Raw genomic sequence first — 22,731 nt, forward strand, 5'->3', positions numbered from 1 at the left:
TTTCACTGCATGGTAGTGTTCTGCGACTCTCTTTGTATAGGAAAGCATTGCAGTTTATAGAAACTCTTTTGTCTGCTGTGAACTAAGTTGTTATTTTTCTTGATCCAGAGCAGTTATACAAACATTCATGTTTGATGCAACTCCAAATAAGCCATTAAGATAAACAAGGGATAAGATTACCTCACTGGCTATTAACACTAAAAGGTGTTCACTCTAACCTAGGCAAAGGAATTACACATACCATATCAAGAATGTATCAGATACACCTACTGCTTATTCAGTAAAATAGCGTCTGCTTAGTTATAAATATTTTCTTATCTGAAATCATGAATAATTGAAAGTTTAAGAAGAAGAAATCCATCAAGGTAGAGAATAAGGAGAAATGTATAACAAAACATGTATTATTTACAAAAGGATACATCCTCTGATCAATCCTCTGTCATCCAGAGGAGTCAGCACTATGCTTCTTACGGTTGAAATGTGCCTGTTCTTTGCCTGTGGTACCCCCAGAGCAAAGATGTTTAGGGATTGGGTAGGGGGTTGTTTATGGGCTGCCTCAAGACATAAGCCATTATCCCCACTGAGGACAGTGACCAGGAAACTAGTGGGATAGTGCCTTATCACCAGTGCCCATGAACAGCCTGGCAGCTAGGCACTCCTTGAGCCTGTGACTATTTCCCAGACCTCTTTTCACATTTTCTGTGAATTTCAAGCCAAAGAGTCTCAGATGTGAAACAGATGTTGTGCTGTTATTGAATGTGATGGGAAGGAAAAGGAGGAGCTTAAAAAGCATTTTAATGCTGGATGTTAAGACTGGCAGCAAAAGACAAGAGCAGGCATGGTTACAATGATCAAGTTTGTCCTAGTTCTGGTCAACTCCTGATATATTAGGAAGAGGGCAGAAGGTTTCCCACTGTGTCCTAGAAGCAGCTTAAAGCAAGATACCAAATGGCACCAGCACCCATGGCAGGAAATGAAGATGCAGGCAGAGTTCAGTCGTGGACACCTTTACCACAGGGTAGTCAATTCAAGCAGATGTCCTGAGGTAAGTAACCAACAACAACTGAAGAGACTTGCTCCTGTTTGAATAACAATTCGTTGCTAATAAGAATTCTTCCCAAGCATCAGGGGCTGCACTAGAGCACAGATCTGCTCTGCTGTGCATCTGCAATTGCAGAGACAACTATATGGGGTCTTTGCAGTTGGTCAAGTACTCAATTAAAACATCAGGATGTGCAATATAGAGATGCTCTGACCAACCTATCATTGATGTCTTTTGCAGAGGTTTTCTGCATTTCTTTCCCTTGTACAGCTAGCATAGTATTTTCCTTTTTCTCTTTACCATCATTGCTAGGTATGTTCACAAATTAAGTCAAGACTCAACTGCAAATGATCAGGGCAGGTCTCCATTTGGAATACTAATAAGCTTATAAAATAAAGAGTTTATTTTACTAGTATGTTTGAATGTTAGGCATTCTGGATAATGGTAAAATTTTTGTAGAGTATATACATTTTGATTCTTACCAAAAACCATAGTTTTACAAATGGCTATTCTGTGAAATGTTTTGTAAATACAGATACATTTTAAAAAGTTATATGTATATGGATGGGGACATTTGTATTACTCTGCAGGTTTTACAGAAGCAGCATACTTTTTATTTAACCTCTAAGAATACTTAAAGCAATACGGATCATGTTAATTAATACTTAACACCATCCTGCCAGCATTGGGCTATGATGGGGAAACTCCCTTCACTTACAACCACGTAGAGGCAATATCCCCAGCCATTAATCAGAACAACTTTTACAGTGATTTAACACTTCCTGCAAGCAAGAATTTAATGGGTACAGGGAAACCAATCAGTAGCATGTCAGTGTCCTGCTAACCACCACTCAGCTTCCATATATCAAATAGTTTAATGAAAGGTGCCTCCCTGGTCAAACTGCAGAGTGCTCTGTACCCCAACCAAATAGCAACTAGATCCAGCTTTATTCTTACTACCCAATTTATTTCATGCAAAAAATCAGTACCTTCCAAGTAAGAAACTCAAGTGCCAGTAAGCAGTCTAGTGCTAAGTACATTCTAAAAATGATCTACAGAAGGCCCCATGATATTTAAACCTTACCACTGTTAGAGTGAGAATCGGTTTAGCTCAACCACAAGCAAGTAAGTTAAAAAAAAGCCTCATATAAAATGAGTATTTAAGTTACTGAAAGACCAAAGGTCATGTTTTTGGCTGAGGATATACACACAAACTTCTTGAATTAATTCGAATTACAGAAAATATTTGCTGTTGGAACTAATAAGCCTATTTCTCAGCATCAATTCGGCCTATAGGAGTTTCACAGTAATAGCTAATAGTCACATTAATACAGTTTTGTGCTTTTAAGGTAAACTTATAGCCCTTAGAAGAACTCAAAACAGTAGCAGAATTAGGGTTCAGATTCTTTGCCAGCTGAATAGGTTATCAACCAGACACTAGAAGTAATTTTAAATTTCTGTATAATATATGGGTTATTTATATATGTTTTATATATTAAAAATGCCATATTTTATCTTCAAGTACAAATCTCAGTGTAAGAAAGTTTTAAGAAAACATCAAATACATATTGAAGACATGTAAAATTCCACAGGGAACAGCTGAAAATAGTAAGAGCTCCATTAGGAACTAATCAACCAGTAAAATCAAAGAAGGCTTAATGGAACTACCTTTTTAACACTATATAGTTCTGCTGCCAACACACACAGCATGATCAAAGCTCTTCAGAGGGGAAAACAAAAGCACCCAAAACAACTTCTAGCAAACTCCCAGATGAATTCTCCAACAAGAGCACTCAATTACCATCAGGGGAGCTGTGATTCCAACTATGCTAACAAGTAAGAATGAACATCTCAGGCTATTTAAACACAGACAGTTTCATTGTGTAGCAATCTACACTTTTTAAGAGAATGCAACCTCCCTGGGGGAAGAGATCATGGGTACTTTCATACCTAGAAAGCAGGGAGTGCCCTAATCTAGAGAAACAACAGCTAGTCCTGTCATTCCAGAATTTGTAGATCCTTTAGGAAATTAAAAGCAAATTAGTTTAGCAGCCTGTAAAAGATTCCCAAATTAAAGAGACAGGTAGCAGAGATGCAAATATTCAAAGCAGCTCTGATTTAAAGATGCCTTACTTTTATTCTCTAAGCAAAGAGAGACTGTATCAGCTGGCTCACCCCACCCAGTTTGATTTCTACGACCTCTGAGTCTCATGTACAACAATACAGGGAAAAGCAAACTCTCACCTTTCTTCTCTCTGGCAATTTGTCGCACTCCTTCTCTGAACTCAGAAAGAACTTGTAGATATGGCATCACTGTAGATTCAATCTGCAGGATAATTATTTCTACAGTTAGCTAATAATCATTTAGATATAAAACATGTCCTTACCCACTTCATATTTATGTGCTGTTGGATGGAACTTGACCCTCGGGGCAGATCTGTATCAATTAAAATTGTCACTGCTCTATTGATGTCAAAGGATAGACGATAATTTGCATTAGCTGTCAATTTTCCTTTTGTGCAGATAAAATCCACTTGTGAGGTTCTGCCTCTCCCCATTCCTTTTTTTTCTCCTTTTAGTTACAGATGCATCAGTTGCACAGGTTTATGCTACAGTCCAGCAAACTGTAATGCAGTACAGGAATAAAAACAGCACCCAGATGAATTTGCCCCTTCATGCTCTGTGTTGTCTTACTTAGGTCCAACTGCTTGTCAGACATAATACCAGATGAAACTGATGTTAGGACTTACCTTCGTTACAACAGAGATCTGTTCCTCAGATGTTAGCTTATGCTAATTGTATTTCTTTCCAATACAGTGCAGTTGTCTGTATTCCTCACATGACTCCCTCCCCCACAAAAAGTGGGGAGAGATTACTGTTGAATTATTTCAGGTGTAAGTAAATGCTGGTCATGAAACCTCAGAGAAAAAGTCCTGAGAATCCTGCTCTCAATGGTAGTGAATAGCAACAGCAAGCAGCTGGTGAACAGCAGTGAACAATTACAGAAACAACTACAGATCAGCACTGTCTGCCAACACTCCTCTGGAATCCCAAGAGGAGAAGCCAGGCACCCAGGGGACTGCTTAAATTAAAAGTTTCATTACTTTGGAGGGTGGGGAAGAGAGAAAAAAATGCACACTTCCCCCCCCCCCCTACAGTTTCCATGTGTCTTTCCCATCTGTTAAATCTTCATGACAAATTTCTGTGCAATTAACAGACAAGATAGTCTGTTATGTTCTAGAAGTGCCCATATGAAAGGAGTTGAGGGGCTCCGTTAAAACTTTTCATAAACGTGAATGCTATGCGATCAGCTTCACAACTGAAACCACTGCTGACAAGTTTGGCAGAAGGAACAGACTCTGGAAAGTGAGCAACAGTCACATCTCCACTAGCCCGTCTACACTGAAACTAGCTCAACATGCAAATGACATGTTGTCAGGAAAGCATGCACTGTCGCTACTTTATCAGTCATTAAAAGATGGAAGATTTTTATTTCCAGAATAACTAACTTGACAGCAATGCTTAATTCATTTGGAAAATGAGACTATGGAACCTGAGGTTTTCTGACTTCAAATCTCTTCTAGCCCCTTTCAAGTAAATTACTGAACCATGGTAATTAAGCTAGTTGTTCTTTCAGAGCTTTTGAAGAGGATTATGCCTTTTTGGAGATTATGACTCTATTGGTTCCTTCATCTCCAATTTAGACAAAGAAACCATAGGCCTGATCCACAGCCTTCTGTAATTAATGAGAAGTTTTCCAACCTTGAATTCCAACCTGGTAATTTTTGCTACGAAAAATAAGTATCTACATGGAAGACTGAAAGAGGATATACTATTTAATGAAACAGCCAAAACATTTGTGATATTATGCATCTTTATATTATAATGCTTAAAACCAGTAATGTTCTAGGTGATAATAACAGAAGTTTCTTGTAACAGGTGTTAGCATAAGATTCTTCTGACAACTGTGCTAACAGGTGTTAGCACAGGATTCTGCACAAGACTCTTCTGACTCTACTACCCTTGGCAACGTTACTTTAAAGGAGTGAAAGGGCTTAGCTTCTTGTTCCAAGCTATTGCCAATCCTTCCATAAAGCATATCTATTGTAAACACTGCCTGAATGAAGTGCTAAATACAAATCTAATTTTCATTTTCCCTAAAAAGGTGTTAAGGTGCTGCCTTTCTTCTGAAATTCAAAATAATTCTGCGCTAAATTAAAATTCACTATTGATAGGTTTTGGTATGAAATACTGAGCATCTTCCTTATTATATCATTACTGGAGATTTCCACAGCACAGTAATGTAAGTATTTGCATGGCCCATGATCACATGAGTGTTCATTCACATTCTTCAATCATAAGCAAGCTTTTCTCTTCCTTTGATGAACAAAAAGTTTAGCTTTTTTGTTACACCACAAATGTTTTACTTATTCCTTTTAAGGAGGAACAGAAGAACATATGGTCACACCTTTGAATGCAGAAAAATACTTGAAAAACAGCACTGATTTGTCCATGTCAATTTTTTTGCATGAACAAAGACAGCGAAGTTGATAGCTTTCATATGGAGTTATTTCTCCTGCCTGTACCATGAAACATTACTGTTATTAACAGGGCCCATCAGCACTTACATCAGGTGTCTCCCAACTATTTCCAGAAAAATTCTGCATCACAGTAGAACTGCTGGGTGACCAAAGCAAAACAGCCTCAAAAGCCAGATAAAAACTGTGGCTACAAATGAGATCAGAAAAAGAGATTGAAATGCGGATAAAACTCCAGCTGCCTCCAGGCTGGTCTTTGGTGTACCACAAGAAAGTTTAATCAGTATAATTATATTTCTGAAACTACTTAACATACAAATACTTGTAATGAGTCTTTAGACTGTAGCATGTGCTGTCTGTAGTTAACATGTGGTTTCTTAAACAGACGCGTCATTCAGAAGACAAGATAATTCTTTTTCTGGTTACTATACAATTTGTCTGTCATTAAGTCAAACAAACCTATAAAAAACCCCAATTCTCATAAAAGAGAATCCTGCTTCCTAAGCCAATTAATTACTTCAGGTTCAAATGTTAAAAGTGGAAAGAACGTAATTCAGCTACGTATCAGTAATGTAATCACTTTATCTAACCTAAGCTTTCAAAGGACACAGAGTAATTTTGTGTAGTATACTTTGTCCTTCACTTACATTTATGTTTTGACTATTCCCTCCAACAGGAAAACCAATTGCGTCATCACTTTCTATGGCACCAAAAATCTGGTCAAGGGAAAAAAAAAAAAAAAAAAAGAAAAAAAAAAGAAAAGAGAAAAGATTGTAGACATCAAGTCACAGGTATGTGAAAACTAAGCAAAATCATATGTACTAGGGGTTTGAAGCCACCTAGTTCTCATTTAACCCACAATTCACTGCTCTAATAAGAAGATGTTTTGGTTTTGAATTGATACAGCATACTAAGCATTGGCTTTCAAGATTTAGCTTTAAAGCTGTCAGGTTTGACATTATAACTTCATATTTTTTTCTACTATCTAATTTTCCTTGCATGTATTAGGGGCTGTCCACTATTCAACAAAACATTAGCTGACATTATAATGTAACATAAAGGACTCCAAATTGCTTCCGTTGCAGCACACACTGCAGTTTGGGGTTGTTTTGGTTGGGGGCGGGTGTGTAAGACCTCTAGTTTCCTACAAGATTTGAACAAAGACTGTACAGATCCCTACATACTTGAGAAATACAACAGTTATAATTGCACAGTGCAATAGCAACGTTACTACTTGCTATTTACATACCTTTAGCATTTGAGAGAGATAGGAACTGATGTTTTCTAACAGAAGTCTGTTTGGCATTTGTCTGGATGATTTCTTTGCAGCAATATACGAGTTACTCTGACTGACTAACGAACGCATTTCTTCTAAGACAGAGCGAGTGTCAATATTGTCACACAGTGCTTCATGAATTGCTGCCTTCTTGTCGTAAAAACTAAGAAGAAAAATATTTTTTTTACTATAGATGTCAAAAGTATCTGCAGCCTACTCTGAACAATCTCTGTTAGAAGAGTAAGGGGACCTAAAAGTGAGATAATCTTTTGTTGGTCATAGTTTGTATTTGAAGGAAAAACAGATGAGCAAGAAAAAGGCATTATCACAAAGCTGCTGTTTTGCTGCTATGGACAAAGGGAGGCAGGATAATCTAATTGGCAGCAACTATCCAAACAAATTACATCAAACACTTTTTCAGCAACTGACCTTTTCATACCAGTTTTTTGAAGTAGTATAAATTACTTATTTAGTACCTTCTTGTGCTTACTTTTTTTTTCTTTATAGTATTGCTCTCCTTTCCCTACGGACTAGCTAAGTACTCTGTTTAGTATCTTTTCCATCTTCATTGGAAGTTCACTTACCACAAAGTGAAGTGTTATGAAGCTGTTACAAGCACATACAAGGAATAAATTCATGCAAACCTTTGTAATGTTCATGAATAGGCATAATAAGAAATACAGTATATTAAGTACCATTTCATCACACAAGGGTGGTACTACTGTTTCAAACAACATACTTTTTCCAGAGAAAAGAGAATGAGAAGTGGTAGAGAAAGGAGACAAAACAAATACCCATGAAGCATATCTTCTGTTCCTCCCACTTCTTTGTGCTTTCCTTTTGACCTCTGTATTACTTACTATCTTCCCTCTTTTTGAAAAAAAAAAAGGGTCATCTCCACCAGCCTCAAGTTGAAGATGAAATCTTCAGAGGACATCACTGTCCACAACAGTGAACTGAACTAGGAACAATTTTAATACTCAACATAAGATGCTTCTATTTTAAATTTCACACATAATAGAAGTCATATAGGACGCTGTTCATATTACAAACAATAATGATAGTTTTGTTGTAAAAGTGAAAGACTGCAATATTGATATCACTGTCTCTCTCAATAACACATTTTCAAACATTGGCACTCCGATCTTTTGTGCCTTTAGTCAGGTCATTTAACTTCTGTTTGTCTCAGTTTGCTCACTGCACTTTGAAATGTGTGAAATACTATTTTTCCAGTTGTAACCACTGTGAATTATCGGTCACTTCTCAGATAGAAGGACAGGATTTCAAGTAGCGAAGAAAATAACAGCTATCTAACAAAAAAGTTCTCTTCCCCTTCATAAACAGGGCGATGAGACATGCCAGTGTACTTATCATAAATGAAAGGGAAATCAACAATTTAATCTATACTTCATAAAGCTGTTGCATACATTCACTAGCTTGTACAGAGTCTGGGTTCTCAGTGAAAATGCTACACATTTATAAATATCACTATATACATAGTAAGTCACTTTGCCAGGATAAAAAAAATTAAACATGTAGCTACACAATGGCTATTCACAGAGAAGTAGGAATGCTCCACTCACTTTTTGTTCAGCTCTGCTTCCTGATTTTCCCATTTCTGAAACTGGCCTGTCACATCAGTGGGAGCTCGAAGAATATCCTTCACATTTAAAAAGAACTCCTGTAAAAGAATATAGTTAAAAATCAGTTTAAATTAGACACAACCAATATTTACTACAAAAAGGCGTTATTTTTTAATTAGCCTCCTAAAGTTTACGGTTTCAACACCATTTCAGCCTACTGAATGTCTGTCAAAACAAGGAAACCCACACATTTTGCGTAACTCTGTAAATCACAGTTGGACCGTAATTCAGTTCTCGCTCTTGGCTCTGCCACTGCATGATACACTATGATACTCTACAACGAGCTGCTCAAATACAATACCATTTAAAAAAAGTTTAGGCAAGAATTCTCATGGCAGATTTTTAAGTGCATTGCTAGCAATGGAAGCTGAAGAATAAAAGTGGTTTTATAGCGAGGGCCTATTTTATGTGAGCACCCAGCTTAGTGAAAAGTAATTTTCACTTATTCTGTGGCCCAAACCAAACATTTTACATAAAAAGCAGAATAGCTTCAGCTGGAGACACCAAGATCAATGATCTCAAAATGCTGTACAGCCTCCTTGTAGGAAATGTGGGTTTAAACCAGAGCTCCAAACTAAGCAGGGAAAGGAACTGTGCCTGACCCCTCACATAGGCCTGCAATGTATAGAGGCAAATGCTCAATGGATGTGGTGAGGAGAAAAGGTAGGAACGATACTCCCCTTCTCTTTACACTTCACTTTGTGTAAAGTCTGATCTGGTAGACATGTTATGAGAGTGTCTGTTGGACTGAGTCCTATAAGCAAGCTGAACTGAGAAACTAATCTTGCATTTAAGCGCCAAGCTGCTCAGAGATGTCAAAACTTGGGAGAGAGCACCCAGCTGCAGAGAAATGTAGCTGTCTGTGGAATTTACATGACTTTAATGTTCAGTGGTAGCTAAACAAATACTGTGACATCTCACCTGACAAATTCAGAAGGCAAACTCAAGTCTGCGGATATGGCCTACATATCCTTGGATTCTATTTCTTGAAACACATATGACAACACAAAGCTTAGAGAGGTGGAGGAGGAACGGAAAGCTTACTTACATTCATAAACTTCTCATACTGAATAGCGGACTCCATGGTATTATTTGAATAATCCAGTGTATCCTTCCAAGAGTGCATGAGGAAAGCCAACCGTAACTGTCGTGCTATTAGGAGTTTCAAAATAAACAAGGAAAATAATCATATCTAAAGCATTTTTATGGCCTCCAATATTGCAGTGGCTAAGAACAGAATTTTTAATATTCTTACTATCAATACATCTACCAAAAAAGCAAGAACACTATTATCTGTACAGATAATACTGACAAGGAACAGCAGAACAAGGAAGCTGTTCTAACATTAGTGAAGAAGACAGACACCTGAAGTTAGCCAATTTTAGAAACTCCATTATGTGCCTGAATTACAAAATTACCACAGTCACCACTCAAAGTACATCAAAAGCCTTCAAATTCCAAAGTAATTTTACCTGTATGTTTCTTCAGTGCATCTTTTATGGTAATGAAATTCTTCAAAGATTTTGACATTTTACAGCCAGCAATTGTTAAGTGGCCAGCATGCAGAAAATACCGAACCCAGTGATCATTTTCAAAGTATGCCTGCAGCAAAAACAAAAAACCCCAAAGACCCAACATGGTTTACATACATACCATGAAGTAGGATAATTTAAGAATAAAATCCTGAGAACAAAAAGTTACGCTTATACCAAACACATAAAAATTTTTTAAAAATAATTGATGGACTTGTGTAAGTTGCAGTCAAAGTAAAGCATGTCGCTTTTTCACTGCAGAAACTGAAGGCCAGTTCATTCACCTCAGACTGTGCCAGTTCATTGTCATGGTGGGGAAATCGGAGATCAAACCCTCCTCCATGAATATCCATTGACTCTCCTAGAATGGATCCAGCCATCGCGGAACATTCAATGTGCCAACCTGGACGACCCTGTTAAGAAAAAGACATTACTTGACTACTAGTTAATTGTCTTCCTCTCCTGCCTATGTATCATTCCCTCGTTGGTCTGCCCCTAAGTAGTTACACACCTGAGGAAATGAGATAGAGCGTTACCAAGAAATAAAGATTCTCAATCTCAGCTTCATCAAAGTACACTGTTAGATTTAAAGATCAAACACGGCATATACATCTGTGATTCTCTGATTATCCTTCTTATTATTCTTTTTAAAATTACATTAATATTTTTGATCACAATGAAGAAAAAAGGATATAAAAATTACTGCAGACAAAGCCTGTAGATAAATAGCAGACAAATGACCAGTAACAGCCATCACGAGCCTGCATGCAGACTTCTGTTTAAAAAGTATCAGAGACAGACTGATACACATTCTAAATTATTAAATGAACATAGCAACAGAATCTACAATTGAACACAAGATCCCATAATCTATACCTTATTAATATGAGGTGAGGCAAAGTATTTGTGTAACATGCTATTTAATAAGGTATAGAAGATCTAAACCCTGGTTATAATGTCCTTACCTTTCCCCATGGAGAGTCCCATGAGGGCTCCCCTGGCTTGGAGGATTTCCACAAAGCAAAATCATTTGGAGAATGCTTCTCACTTAAGCGATCAGCTGAGATGCTCAGGTCACCTTTCAAAAGAGAAAATGTAAATATATAAATTTTATTTAAACACCAGCATTATTGATTTCTGGCTCTGATGTACCTCACATCAAGTTAATTTAAATAAATAAATAAATGAATGAAAAACACTCAGCCCTCAAAATTCCTCATAATTAACCTTGATAATTCTTTGGGTTTTTGATTAATGTTTGTTTGACAGGAAATCTGAAAAGTATCAGCTGCACTGCTTTCTAAGTTTTGACATGACATTCATCTACATTCTCTCTGCAGGCACAATTCCAATATTGCAGTTACAGAAAAAGAGATATAGAAACAAAGTCCCCTATACTCATAGACAAGTAAGACTGCAGAACCAATTCACTCCAAAATTAGAACAATCCAAATTAAGACTAGGATTGTCTTAATCTGCACACACAACATGAACATAGGATATTTCTTCCACCCCTAATCTCAGCTGCTGCACAGAATGGCTGGTAATTGTTCAATAGCCATGTCTACTGTTTTGTTATCATCACAGATGTGTTATGCATTATTTGCTGTTAGCTCCTTATTTATAATCATTTCGGTAGTACTCTCATTAGAGCATCTTTAAAACACAGGGACTTTACTATTTCTGCAGTACAGTCCAAGACTAAAAGTGGTTAACAATACCACCTACCACAAAAGAATCGAAGACAGATTAAAGACAAAATCGTCAAGGTTAAACTTCTCAATTAATTTTGATGTACAGCTTGAGATACCTGCAATCTCAATTGTTTATAATATGTAACATTATGCACTTTAAATGTAAAAGTATTACACTTTTTTTTTACACTAATTGCAACTTTCAAAGCTTAGCATTTCTGCTGCCTGTAACAGTCAAAATGACATTATCTGCCAGGGTAAGGACAATCACCACAAATGAGTCAAAGCAGCTAGGCTGACAAGCAATAACTTGACATAAGCATACTCTTGGTTAGTTACATTAATCACTCAGCATCGGTTCCTATTTGCAAAAGGACACAACAATTCAACAAAAGTGGCTGGTTATGTGGTGGAAATGTTACATTCATGTTACCACAAAGGTGGTGGTTTAAGCTAGCACCTTTTATTTCACACAGATTTCACCTATAAGGGTTTGAATTAAGAAAAAAAAAAAAATCACATCCATTTTAAGCTGCATCTCTCAGATATTGCTAGTTTCACCTAGTATGAGTGCCCTAATTTCACCTAGTATAAGTGTTATATGAAAACATTTTAATATTCTTCTGACAGACTTTGTGGATGATTTGCTACTAAAACTGTACCACCTTAGAAGCAGATAACCAGCAGAGTCTGGTTTATTGAGCATTTGAAGCTACTCCTCTGCTATGGCTCGACTCAAAAAAAAAATCTGTATTTGGATTTAGTTCAACACAACAAGATTTATAACGTAAAGAGTTCTCAGCATGAAAGAGGAACCCAAATACGGATGGACGAGCCCAGAGGGTTGTGGTGAATGGGGTTAAATCCAGTTGGCGGCGGGTCACAAGTGGTGTTCCCCAGGGCTCGGTGTTGGGCCCCATTCTGTTTAATATCTTTATCAATGATTTGGACGAGGAGATTGAGTGCATCCTCAGCAAGCTTGCAGATAACACCAAGTTGGGAGGCAGGGTCGATCTGCTTGAGGGTAGGAAGGCTCTACAGAGAGATTTGGACAGGCTGGATCAATGGGCGAGGCCAATTGTATGAGGTTCAACAAGGCCAAGTGCCGGGTCCTGCACTTCGGTCATGGCAACCCCATGCAGTGCTACAGGCTTGGGGAAGAGTGGCTGGAAAGCTGCCCGGCAGAGAAAGACCTGGGGGTGCTGGTTGACAGCCGGCTGAATATGAGCCAGCAGTGTGCCCAGGTGGCCAAGAAGGCCAACGGCATCCTGGCCTGTATCAGAAACAGTGCAGCCAGCAGGAGCAGGGAGGTGATTGTTCCCCTGTGTTCGGCACTGGTGAGGCCGCAGCTTGAGTCCTGTGTTCAGTTTTGGGCCCCTCACTACAGGAGAGACATTGAGGTGCTGGAGCGTGTCCAGAGAAGGGCAACCGAGTTGGTGAGGGGCACAAGTCTTATGAGGAGCGGCTGAGTGAACTGGGGCTGTTTAGCCTGGAGAAAAGGAGGCTGAGGGGAGACCTTATCACTCTCTACAACTACCTGAAAGGAGGTTGTAGCAAGGTGGGTGCTGGTCTCTTCTGTCAGGTGGCTGGAGATAGGATGAGAGGAAATGGCCTCAATTTGTGCCAGGGGAGGTTTACATTGGATAGTAGGAAAAAATTCTTTACTGAGAGGGTTGTCAGGCATTGGAACAGGCTGCCCAGGGAAGTGGTTGAGTCACCATCCCTGGAGGTATTCAAAAAGCACGTAGACAAGGCACTTCAGGACATGGTTTAGTGGGCATGGTTGATGGTTGGACTCAATGATCTTAAAGGTCTTTTCCAACCTAAACGATTCTATGATTCTACTTTGAACCAGATGAACAGCCAAATAACTGTGCTATAGTCAAATGACTGAGCTGTTCACAATTGTGACCAAAAAAAACCCCCAAACAAATGAAAAAAAAAAAAAAAAAACCAAACCCAACCTATAAACATCCTAGAATGAATAACATTTCTTGGTATTTTCCAATTAAAAACTTTCAGGAAGTGCTGGCTCAAGCTACAAAACTTTGGAAAATAAATCTGTTGGTAAAGGAAGTGCAGCAAGTAAACCATTCAACTCTGACAGTAACTTTGATTCAAACGTCAGTGAAATCAATTGAAGAGATCAACACATCACCAGCTTCTTCAGCAACCTAAGCACATGTTATTTCCCCTTTTTACCTTCACCCTCTTGAAGAGCTTTTTGATCCCCTACAGCTTCAGGAACCAACTTAGCATAGGAGTGTTTTTCACTGGAATCAAACTTCATAGTATCAAAGTATACAGATCCATTGGACACATACCTGAAAAGTTAAAGGTCATTAGCTAGCTTTTTACCAAGACTTAACTGGATTTTATCCCAAAAATCACAAAAACAGCATCTTTTGTCAAACTCTTATGAGGTGAGACGTCAGATAACAGTCCCAAGAGAAGAAGTATCTACAATACTTCCGGTCCCATTTAATATTTTGCAATAATATGAATCATGTTTGTTTCCCAGTCCATTTTGTCCTCCTTCATTTTGCTAATTTTGTCCCACTACAGCCATAATAAAAACTCTGACACAAAGGTAAGTTTCAGGACCACCAGGAATGCTGATAATTCAGTGGAAACAATTTTGAATGGCCTCCCGCATGCCTCCTTTCTTTTTTAAAGAAAATTTTAAAATGTAGGTTTAAAGGAAGAACATGCAAGAGAATTTATGGCAGTCTGAACCACAGGTTTGCTTTTTTCACAGTAAAAATACATCCACGTCAAAAAATTAAGGCTATTAACAGAAAGAGAACTCAAAAATTTCAGATGGGAATCTATCATGATACTTAGGAACTTCTAGAGTATTAGATTGATTTTCACAAATATTAGACAATGGCAGAAAAACAGTTCACAACTACTTTTTTTTTTTAATGTTATTTACAACTAATTTCTAGCCATCTACTCGGGCATCCATTTTTTAAAACGGTTGCTGAAGGCCAGGAGTCAAACACAGTTCAAGTGAATGGGACTTTGACTATTTATTTTAATGAACAAGGATTTCACCCTATAAATTTAACAATCTAACTTCTCTCTTTGTAAGACATCATAAGAAGTATAGAATAGCACATTTTCATCAAGTGAGAAATAACAGGTCTTTTGCAAAGGAACCTGAAGTTTCTTTATGTGATGAAACACTACTTCTGGAAAAGACTACTACTGCATATGAAAACAGAGAAAACAGTTCATAATTAAGTGTTGGAAGCAATCATCCTAACTCTGAGACAGTATAAGTGCACAAAAAAGTATCCAGTAGCAAACTTACCCATAACCATTATCCACAATCTTTTTCACAAAATCCACAATTTCTGGCACATATTCACTAACCCGTGTTAAAACATCTGGAGGTAAAACCTATAGATAAAAAGTAGAATTTTGTGTTTTATATACATATAAATATTTTTATATATGCAAATATGCACTAAATATACATCTATATTATACATTAGTTAAAAATAGGCTTAAAAGCAAGTGTCAGCAGAATCTAAGACTCCTTTTTCAAGCTTTCTGCTCTGAAACAATGTGCTGTGGCCATTTTTTCCTCAGCCTTTAAGGCAACGTTAGCAACAAACTACTGCAGGAGATGTCAGCTCTTCCACTTAATTTACTTCTGACAGAACAGGCAATAAGGCCCTCTGATTTGCAGGTAAATCTTCACTGATCTGAGCCACTTCATATGACACAGCATTTCATCTGTAACAGACAAATCTGTCCTTGATTGTTATCACTATGTAATTTCTTAGTGGCTGAAGACTAAGTAGTCAGTCTAAATGCTGAGGTTGGCAGGGCTCTCTTGTGCAGCTAACACACTCCATTTCAAAATTTCTGGATCAGTTTATGACTATAAGCCCATGTTACACCAAGGGGAAGGGATGGAGTGCACGCATCAAACTTGATCACCAGTTAACTGGCTCTGGTAACATGCACAATGGATTTAAGATTGTTGGGATGGAAACAGAACAGGTGCTAATTTAACAGCTACCTATTCATATTAAAGGAAATACTTTATCAAAAAGGTTGAAATATGAGGTTTTTGAAAGCTATTAAGGAGCTAAATTGTACTCTGGGTATTATGAGGCATGGCACATACACTTTTAGAACAGAAAACAGTTTGTTTACTTACATTGAGTGCTTCCATATCTTTATGAAACTCCCCTTCCCAGAATTTGGGGAGCTTTGAGAATATGGAATTGTCAATCAACTGACTGCCAAATTTTGTGTCCAACCAGTCAGACAGCAAATCTTTGGCTTCTTCCAACAGTATCTATAAAACAATAATTGTAAGTGCAACTGATCAAAGACTTGTTCTGTTTAAACTCTGCAGAAAGATCTTATTCTGAACAGAGAGGTTTGCTCAAGAAAAAAGACACTTAGCTATAAATACAGAGTAATCCGTGCATCTACCAGATTTTTATCATATTGCCCTTCATAAATATGGATGAAACAAACAGAGGAAGGAAGACAAAATGATAAGTGATATCTGTTTTGATATCAATCACTTAAATAAGCATGTGGAATTTACGTTGTAAACACCAGATGGGACCTGCAGTTATATTACATCATCTGTTCCCCCCACTACTACTGCGTAATCCTAGCAGAAGCCTCACTGTGCACATTGCTAAAAAGTGTTAAAAGACTAATTTGAACATCAGTAAGGATACATTTCAGTCTTATATTAAAAGATGACATTTTTGTACAATAGGATATATCCCAGAAGGTGTGATTGCTTAGATTTTAGTTGTTTTAAAAATTCTGTTAGGTCAGTATACGCTTTTATAAAGGCACTTGATATTAAGATAGCTGGACTTTTTTTAAAAAGATAATTTAGAGAGAGATAGTCTTCTCAAGAAGGGAGCATATAGCCTATGCTCTCTGCAGTAATTATCACAAATAATCTGAAAGCAAGAAAAGATGAAAGTGGAAACCAATTACTAAAAGACAGTAGTTATATTGACTGACTTGGTTACTGGGACAGTACCAAAGCCCAATAAAGTCAACAGGATTACTGTCACTAAATGTAATGTTCTTTGGATAAGAATTATCCTGAGCACAATTTTTTGGGATGTATTTTCTTCTCTGATCAGAGATGGAAACACCTGTGTAGAAAACTGCCACCAATATTGGAATGTCATAAATGCATGTTCAGTAATCTATACTGAAACTAATTTATCAAGACAAAAAAGTCAAAGATAAAGTCTAAATATATGCAAGAGAAAAATCCCTGTTGGAAAGGTAAGAATAACTGAGTGATTATCACAGTGGGAGGAAAAAAAAAAGTCACTGATAAAAACAGCATCCAAAAACTATATAGTTGAATTCAAGGATCAAATTTCCTATATTTAATGCAAAGTACTACAAAGTCCTCAGGCCCACTGTTCCTCTTTCTATGAATAAGAATTTCCATGTTTCAGGGAAGTACTACAAGCTAAATATTATTTTTAAAAACCCTAACAATTATAAGCCAAATATAATTTAAAAAGGAGCTCAAACTGACCTCATGACATCTGTTGATCTCTTCTGCAGGGAGTTTTGCTTGCACAGCTTCTTGCAGAGGGTCAAAAGCAGACTTTACTGCATTTTGAATTCTTTCCAACATTTGCTTTTTATCTGGGTCTGTTGTCTCATTTAATTTAACTGAAAAGACCTATAATTAAAAAAAAATTTAGAAAGCAACTTGCAGTACATTAGTGCTATGTTCCATACACGATATATTATCTTAGCCACATAGTACCTTGCTAGTGATGAATAATACATTATGCCACATAAAAAGCTTTGATCAAACTACTGAAACATACCCCTCATCAGAAATAAAGGTGAAGTCAAAAGAATTTAGCTCACATCCAAATTCAGTTTTTCAGAAAGACTTTATAAATTACTATATCATCACTATTGTTGTTTAGCAATTTTCATTTTTGATGCAGTTGATCACCTGAATTACACAGGTGATTATCACAAATCTGAATAGGAGAAGCTTTAATGTGAAATGGAGAGAGATTAAATGCTATGCTTAGAGAGTATGTCAGGCAATGATACTTGGGCAAAATTTCCAGGCCTCCTATTCTCAGGCCTGTATTCAATTCATTAGACTGATAATCTCTTTGTGATCTGTAGTTCTAAAAATGACCAGAGAATCACCTTCTCCCACCTTCAATCCAGCATACATAATTTATTAAATCCTAAAACTTTGGAGACTTTTTCCTCTTTCCAAGGCCATCAATGGTACAAAAGAGAAATCTCACAAGCTTTAAAAGATTATGGACATACCACCATTTAAAAACTATTTTAAAGGGTTATTTTTAAAGTTTGAACTCTAACACACAAACATCCAAATGCTTTTTGAACTTTTTCCCCAATACCCCAACAACAATATACAAGCACTCACAAACAAGTTCTATGAACACAAAAATCAGGCATGCCTTTTACAAGGATAGTTCTTGTCAATTTTAAAACAATGGAAAATCAAAGTGATGTGCAGTTCCAATAACATTTCTAATTTGTGTGGTACCAGTTCAATAGAATAACTGAAACAAGCAGAAAGTTTAAGGAGGTAGCACAGTCAGAGGTATTTTTTAGGTGCTTTGCTACTTTATTAAGTAAGAACCTAAGATACTAGCAGGGATTAAATACCATGCCCACCTCTGAGGCAGTTTTAACATCTTCAAGTAGCTGATCTGGTGTTGATTTGTTCTCTCTATACTGTTCAAAAAGGTAATTTTGTCTTGCTCTCTTGATGATCTACAAAGCAGAAACATGAAAATATTTTTGTGAAGCAACATGTAGTTCTACAAAGTACAAATAAAATCTATTACATACCAAAGGCATTTCAGAATCCCTATAAATTTAACAAGCTACAAGAATTACATGCAGTAATACAAACTAAACGCACCATACATAGTTAATCAGCTACCTCAACAGAGTTAGGTATCTCAACAACAGGCAAATAAAATACGTTATCTTTATAAAACGCTTAGTGTTCATTCTTTATGACAACATTAATTTATATTCAAGAATACAGGCTTTGCTACCATAGGAATGTTACAAAACTGAGAAAAAACAATGACTCAATGACTCAATACAAAAGTATATGTCTAAGTTAATAAGTGTAAGATTTATCTTGGCTTACCAAATGGCAATTACATATGAGACTCTGACTTCCATGCTCAAAGTACAGTATTCTAGACTGCAATTTAAAAAGACCTTACCTTATCATCAATATCTGTAATATTCATACAATAGAAAACATCATATTTAAAATAATCTCTCAAGATTCTTCTCAGGATATCAAATGAGATGTATGACCTAAAAACATAAAAGATATAGGGTTGTTCTTAGTGAACACTTCAAGTCTATTTCTATTCTATGCACAAACTACTTTAATCTCAGAGTCAGTAATTTTACAGCAGTTTTAATTTTCCCTCATCTACTAGTAAGTTTTTAATCACACAATGACATAACATTATAACATGCTTTTAATCTTAAATCTCAAGTGTTGAGTCTAACGAGACTATTTTCTAGTAATACACCCATCTAAATAAAAATTAATAACTTTTGCTTCCAATAGGCATTATTATTACCTATACCAAAATAAGGAACTACAGTACCTGGCATGTCCCATGTGTGAAGCATCATAAACTGTTGGACCACAGCAATACCACAAGACCTTTTTTCCATTCTGAGGCTGAAATACTTCCTTAATCAAAAGGGAACGTACAGTGATCAGAAGAAATTGAAGACATGATCTCAGGCCAGTAACCCGTATTTGGAGATGAGAACTCCGTGTGAAAACATGGATTATAATTACAAAAAAGGAATAGTTATTCCAGTCCCCGTTTTACTGTAAGAAAAGATCACCACTAGCTGTATCATGTGAGAGAGAGAACAGGGTGTGGCTGCTTGTGTTATAGGAACTCCTATCAATCAAGATATCAGATTACAAAGATTTGGACTAGGTGGGGCACTATTCAAGCTGCATTTGTAAAAGGGAAGATGAGGCTTTCTTTTGCATTGAAAAAGGTTAGAGAGTATAATCATTTCACACATAGCTGGATACTACATCCCCTAACATTAGTATTCGTAATATTTCCTCTTTCCCAAAGGACTTTCAAACAATACCACAAGAAGTTTTACCAGTTTATACTACAAAAATATAATTGGCGAGACTTTTTTTTACACAGACAACATCTAAAGAAAGAAACTGTGATTTTGTTCTGTTCACATTGCCTATACTTATGTGCCTTACAGTTGAACCCCTGACTATTTTGCATGATGATAATTTGCAGTTGGGAACTATATATTATGCAATATATACATACATAAACACACTTGTAGTATATGTGTATTTGTTGTATATATTATAACACTTGCCCAGCAAACACACTTGACTGACACAGCATCTCTGGCACATGCTTGTTAACATTCCACAAAACACAACCCAGAAACCTGTCTACTGATAGGGTAAACACTTCAGAAACAAACATTTGATGACTTCTTTATTTCTGTTTCTATGGAAATCCCACTTTTCTTTCATTTAGTCACCTTATTGCGAGTCAGGCTGTTGTAGAGACAGAGCCTAGAATGTTTTGTCCCTTCAGGGGGAGACCAGGGGGGCTGCACACGCTTGCCTTTACCTAGGGGAAAAAATAGTTTAAAGAGAACTGAAAAGACACTTTCCACAAACAGATTTGCAATATAACATTTTCTCCTTACCACATCATTAAGTTATTTCAAAAGAAAAAAAATACATATTAGACAAAGCAGCTCCAGTCCTAGTAATTCAACTAATTTTGTTAGAGCTTCCTACAAAGCCACTAAAAACAGAGTAAATTATTTCCATCTAGTTTATTTTCTACTTTCTGGTTTGCCATCCCTATTAACTTTTGATCCAAGTAACAGGAAGGAAGAGGGTATAAAAGTAAAAGCATGCAATTCAGTTAAAGCGTTAACAAGAGCTTTGAAATTTAATGAATTATTAATCAAGTGTTATGGCAGTCCTGGGCTTTCTGCAACGCCACTGATTTTATGGTGACAGCATATCACAGGTCTCCTACAGAATTTGCAAAAAATCTCCAGAGACCAGTTAGTCTCTAGAGCCAATATTGACAGAGTATGTGTACTCAGGGTGAGAGGGAGGGGAGATGGAAAGGTTTAAAAAGAACCTCAACTTTTTATCATACATTGTTGCTATGTACACAAGGCGTTTTTGAACACACTCATTTACCACAAATATGCTCCAATTCAGCAAGAGGCTAAATTTTGCCATTAAAGAAAATAGATAAAACCCAGGGTAATATTAGTGACGATATTCTTGCATTTGTTTTCTTTTAAATTTTTTAAGAAGCAACAGAGTTGTTAAACTCATGTTTTTTTCAAACAAAAGTATGAGTATGTCATCTGTCGAAGAGTTGCATTTTACTATGCACAGGGCTGCTTAAAGCCGTAATGATGTAAAACTAATTATCGTATTAACTAGGAATGAAAGCAAATGAGGAAATTCAAAAATCCAGCAAGGTTGCCAGCTTAATACACACAGCACTGTCTTTAGGAATTCTCATGGTATGCATTTTAACTGCAATTAAAATATTATACAAACTATTTGTTTTGACAACAAAATTGCCTTTCTGATCCTGTATCTCAGGGTGCTCTTCATTAACTCTTTTTCCCCTAGTATCGTCATATGAATATTTTGGCTGAAAACCTTCAAGTAATGTAAATATTTGTGGTAAAAAATTTAATCTCTTCCTCATCTTCCTTTTTTTAATAACTACCTAAATAAGAAAAAAGATACTAAATGTAGTACTCTGTCTCACAAATGGACTCCATTTGATCTCCATGTTATGGATCCATGGAAATATGTATTTATTCTAAACATTTCATCGTATGAGGTACTCCTGAACAGAACACCTCAAATACAAGAGCAGTCTATCCGTTACACAGACCATACACCAAGGTATGGATTTGTTTACTCTTTGATTTATGAAGATTACACTGGCATGCTTAATTGTGGCTAACGTTTCCCTCAGGGAAAGAAGCCTATGTGGGTTAGTCTAATAAAAGATAAATCTGTAAAGCTTTCTTTACTTAAAACCACACTAAACATAAGAAAAACCCCAGATACTGCACCCTAAAGTTCTCAGCTCATGAGTTAGGTGTCACGTTATATCCACTACATGGACACCATGGGCAAAGTGAAAGGCATACTGTTTAATCTGTTCAAATATGTCTCTGCCAGCTATAGTCTTCCCACTGGTTGAACTGAAGTTCATTTGCTCTAATCCACCCCTGGAGCTCTCTGATACAGCCAAAAAAACACCGATGAAATATCCAAGGTCTAAGAAGTGTGGCAGATTCATGTGTCAATTTCATAGTGAACACTGCAGAACACCATTTCAGGACTTCTGATACATATGCACACGTCACGAAGATAACAAGACATAACCCTTCAGAAAGAGAGACTTAACATGAAAGAGTTCATGGGCAGGAAAAGAGAAACCTTTTCTCTTATTGTTCTACCCCGATCCATGAAAGTCTGCAGACAAATTGTAGTTAGTGGCATTAAATCTGCTCTCAGAGCCAGCGGTACAGCTGAGATCCCTTCACTGCTGAAAGGAAATCAAAATCCAGCACGAACACATGCAGGCACACACACATACACAGAATCTACTGGCAGCAGTCTGATTTAACTGCTGGTCTGCTAGGAATTGAGAACACGTATGATGAGAGGTTGTGAGAAGATGGCAATGGAGTAATATTAGTCAACAACCATCAGCAAAATGACAGACATTATGCATTCATTTTAGGTATTGCAAGCATAATACAACAGCTCTATGTTATTATTAGTAATTACTTCACGACTTCCTGAGCAAGGATCTCACTATAAAGCAATTAAATTAGACTAGCTCATTGGAAAACAACTCAGGAGAGTGATGCAGCTCCCAAAAATGCCAGCACCCATGCTT

General features: G+C 36.9%; 1 protein-coding gene across 2 annotated transcripts in view; it reads right to left on the reverse strand.

The window, feature by feature from the left end:
• Window positions 1-22,731, reverse strand: part of CARS1 (cysteinyl-tRNA synthetase 1) — a 36,587-nt gene that overhangs the window by 7,118 nt on the left and 6,738 nt on the right. For both annotated transcript variants that reach the window (XM_075047932.1, XM_075047933.1), the window contains 16 exons: window positions 20,312-20,403; window positions 19,378-19,466; window positions 18,979-19,075; window positions 18,413-18,511; window positions 17,271-17,420; window positions 15,900-16,040; window positions 15,042-15,130; window positions 13,928-14,049; window positions 10,997-11,109; window positions 10,316-10,444; window positions 9,972-10,101; window positions 9,548-9,651; window positions 8,440-8,537; window positions 6,830-7,019; window positions 6,228-6,296; window positions 3,287-3,368 (listed from right to left, as the gene is read on the reverse strand). In XM_075047932.1, coding sequence (XP_074904033.1) covers window positions 3,287-3,368; window positions 6,228-6,296; window positions 6,830-7,019; window positions 8,440-8,537; window positions 9,548-9,651; window positions 9,972-10,101; window positions 10,316-10,444; window positions 10,997-11,109; window positions 13,928-14,049; window positions 15,042-15,130; window positions 15,900-16,040; window positions 17,271-17,420; window positions 18,413-18,511; window positions 18,979-19,075; window positions 19,378-19,466; window positions 20,312-20,403 — 1,794 coding nt within the window. The remainder of the gene's footprint in view (window positions 1-3,286; window positions 3,369-6,227; window positions 6,297-6,829; window positions 7,020-8,439; window positions 8,538-9,547; window positions 9,652-9,971; window positions 10,102-10,315; window positions 10,445-10,996; window positions 11,110-13,927; window positions 14,050-15,041; window positions 15,131-15,899; window positions 16,041-17,270; window positions 17,421-18,412; window positions 18,512-18,978; window positions 19,076-19,377; window positions 19,467-20,311; window positions 20,404-22,731) is intronic.

This window comes from Buteo buteo, chromosome 16 (assembly GCF_964188355.1).
Source record: "Buteo buteo chromosome 16, bButBut1.hap1.1, whole genome shotgun sequence".
NCBI lineage: Eukaryota > Metazoa > Chordata > Aves > Accipitriformes > Accipitridae > Buteo > Buteo buteo.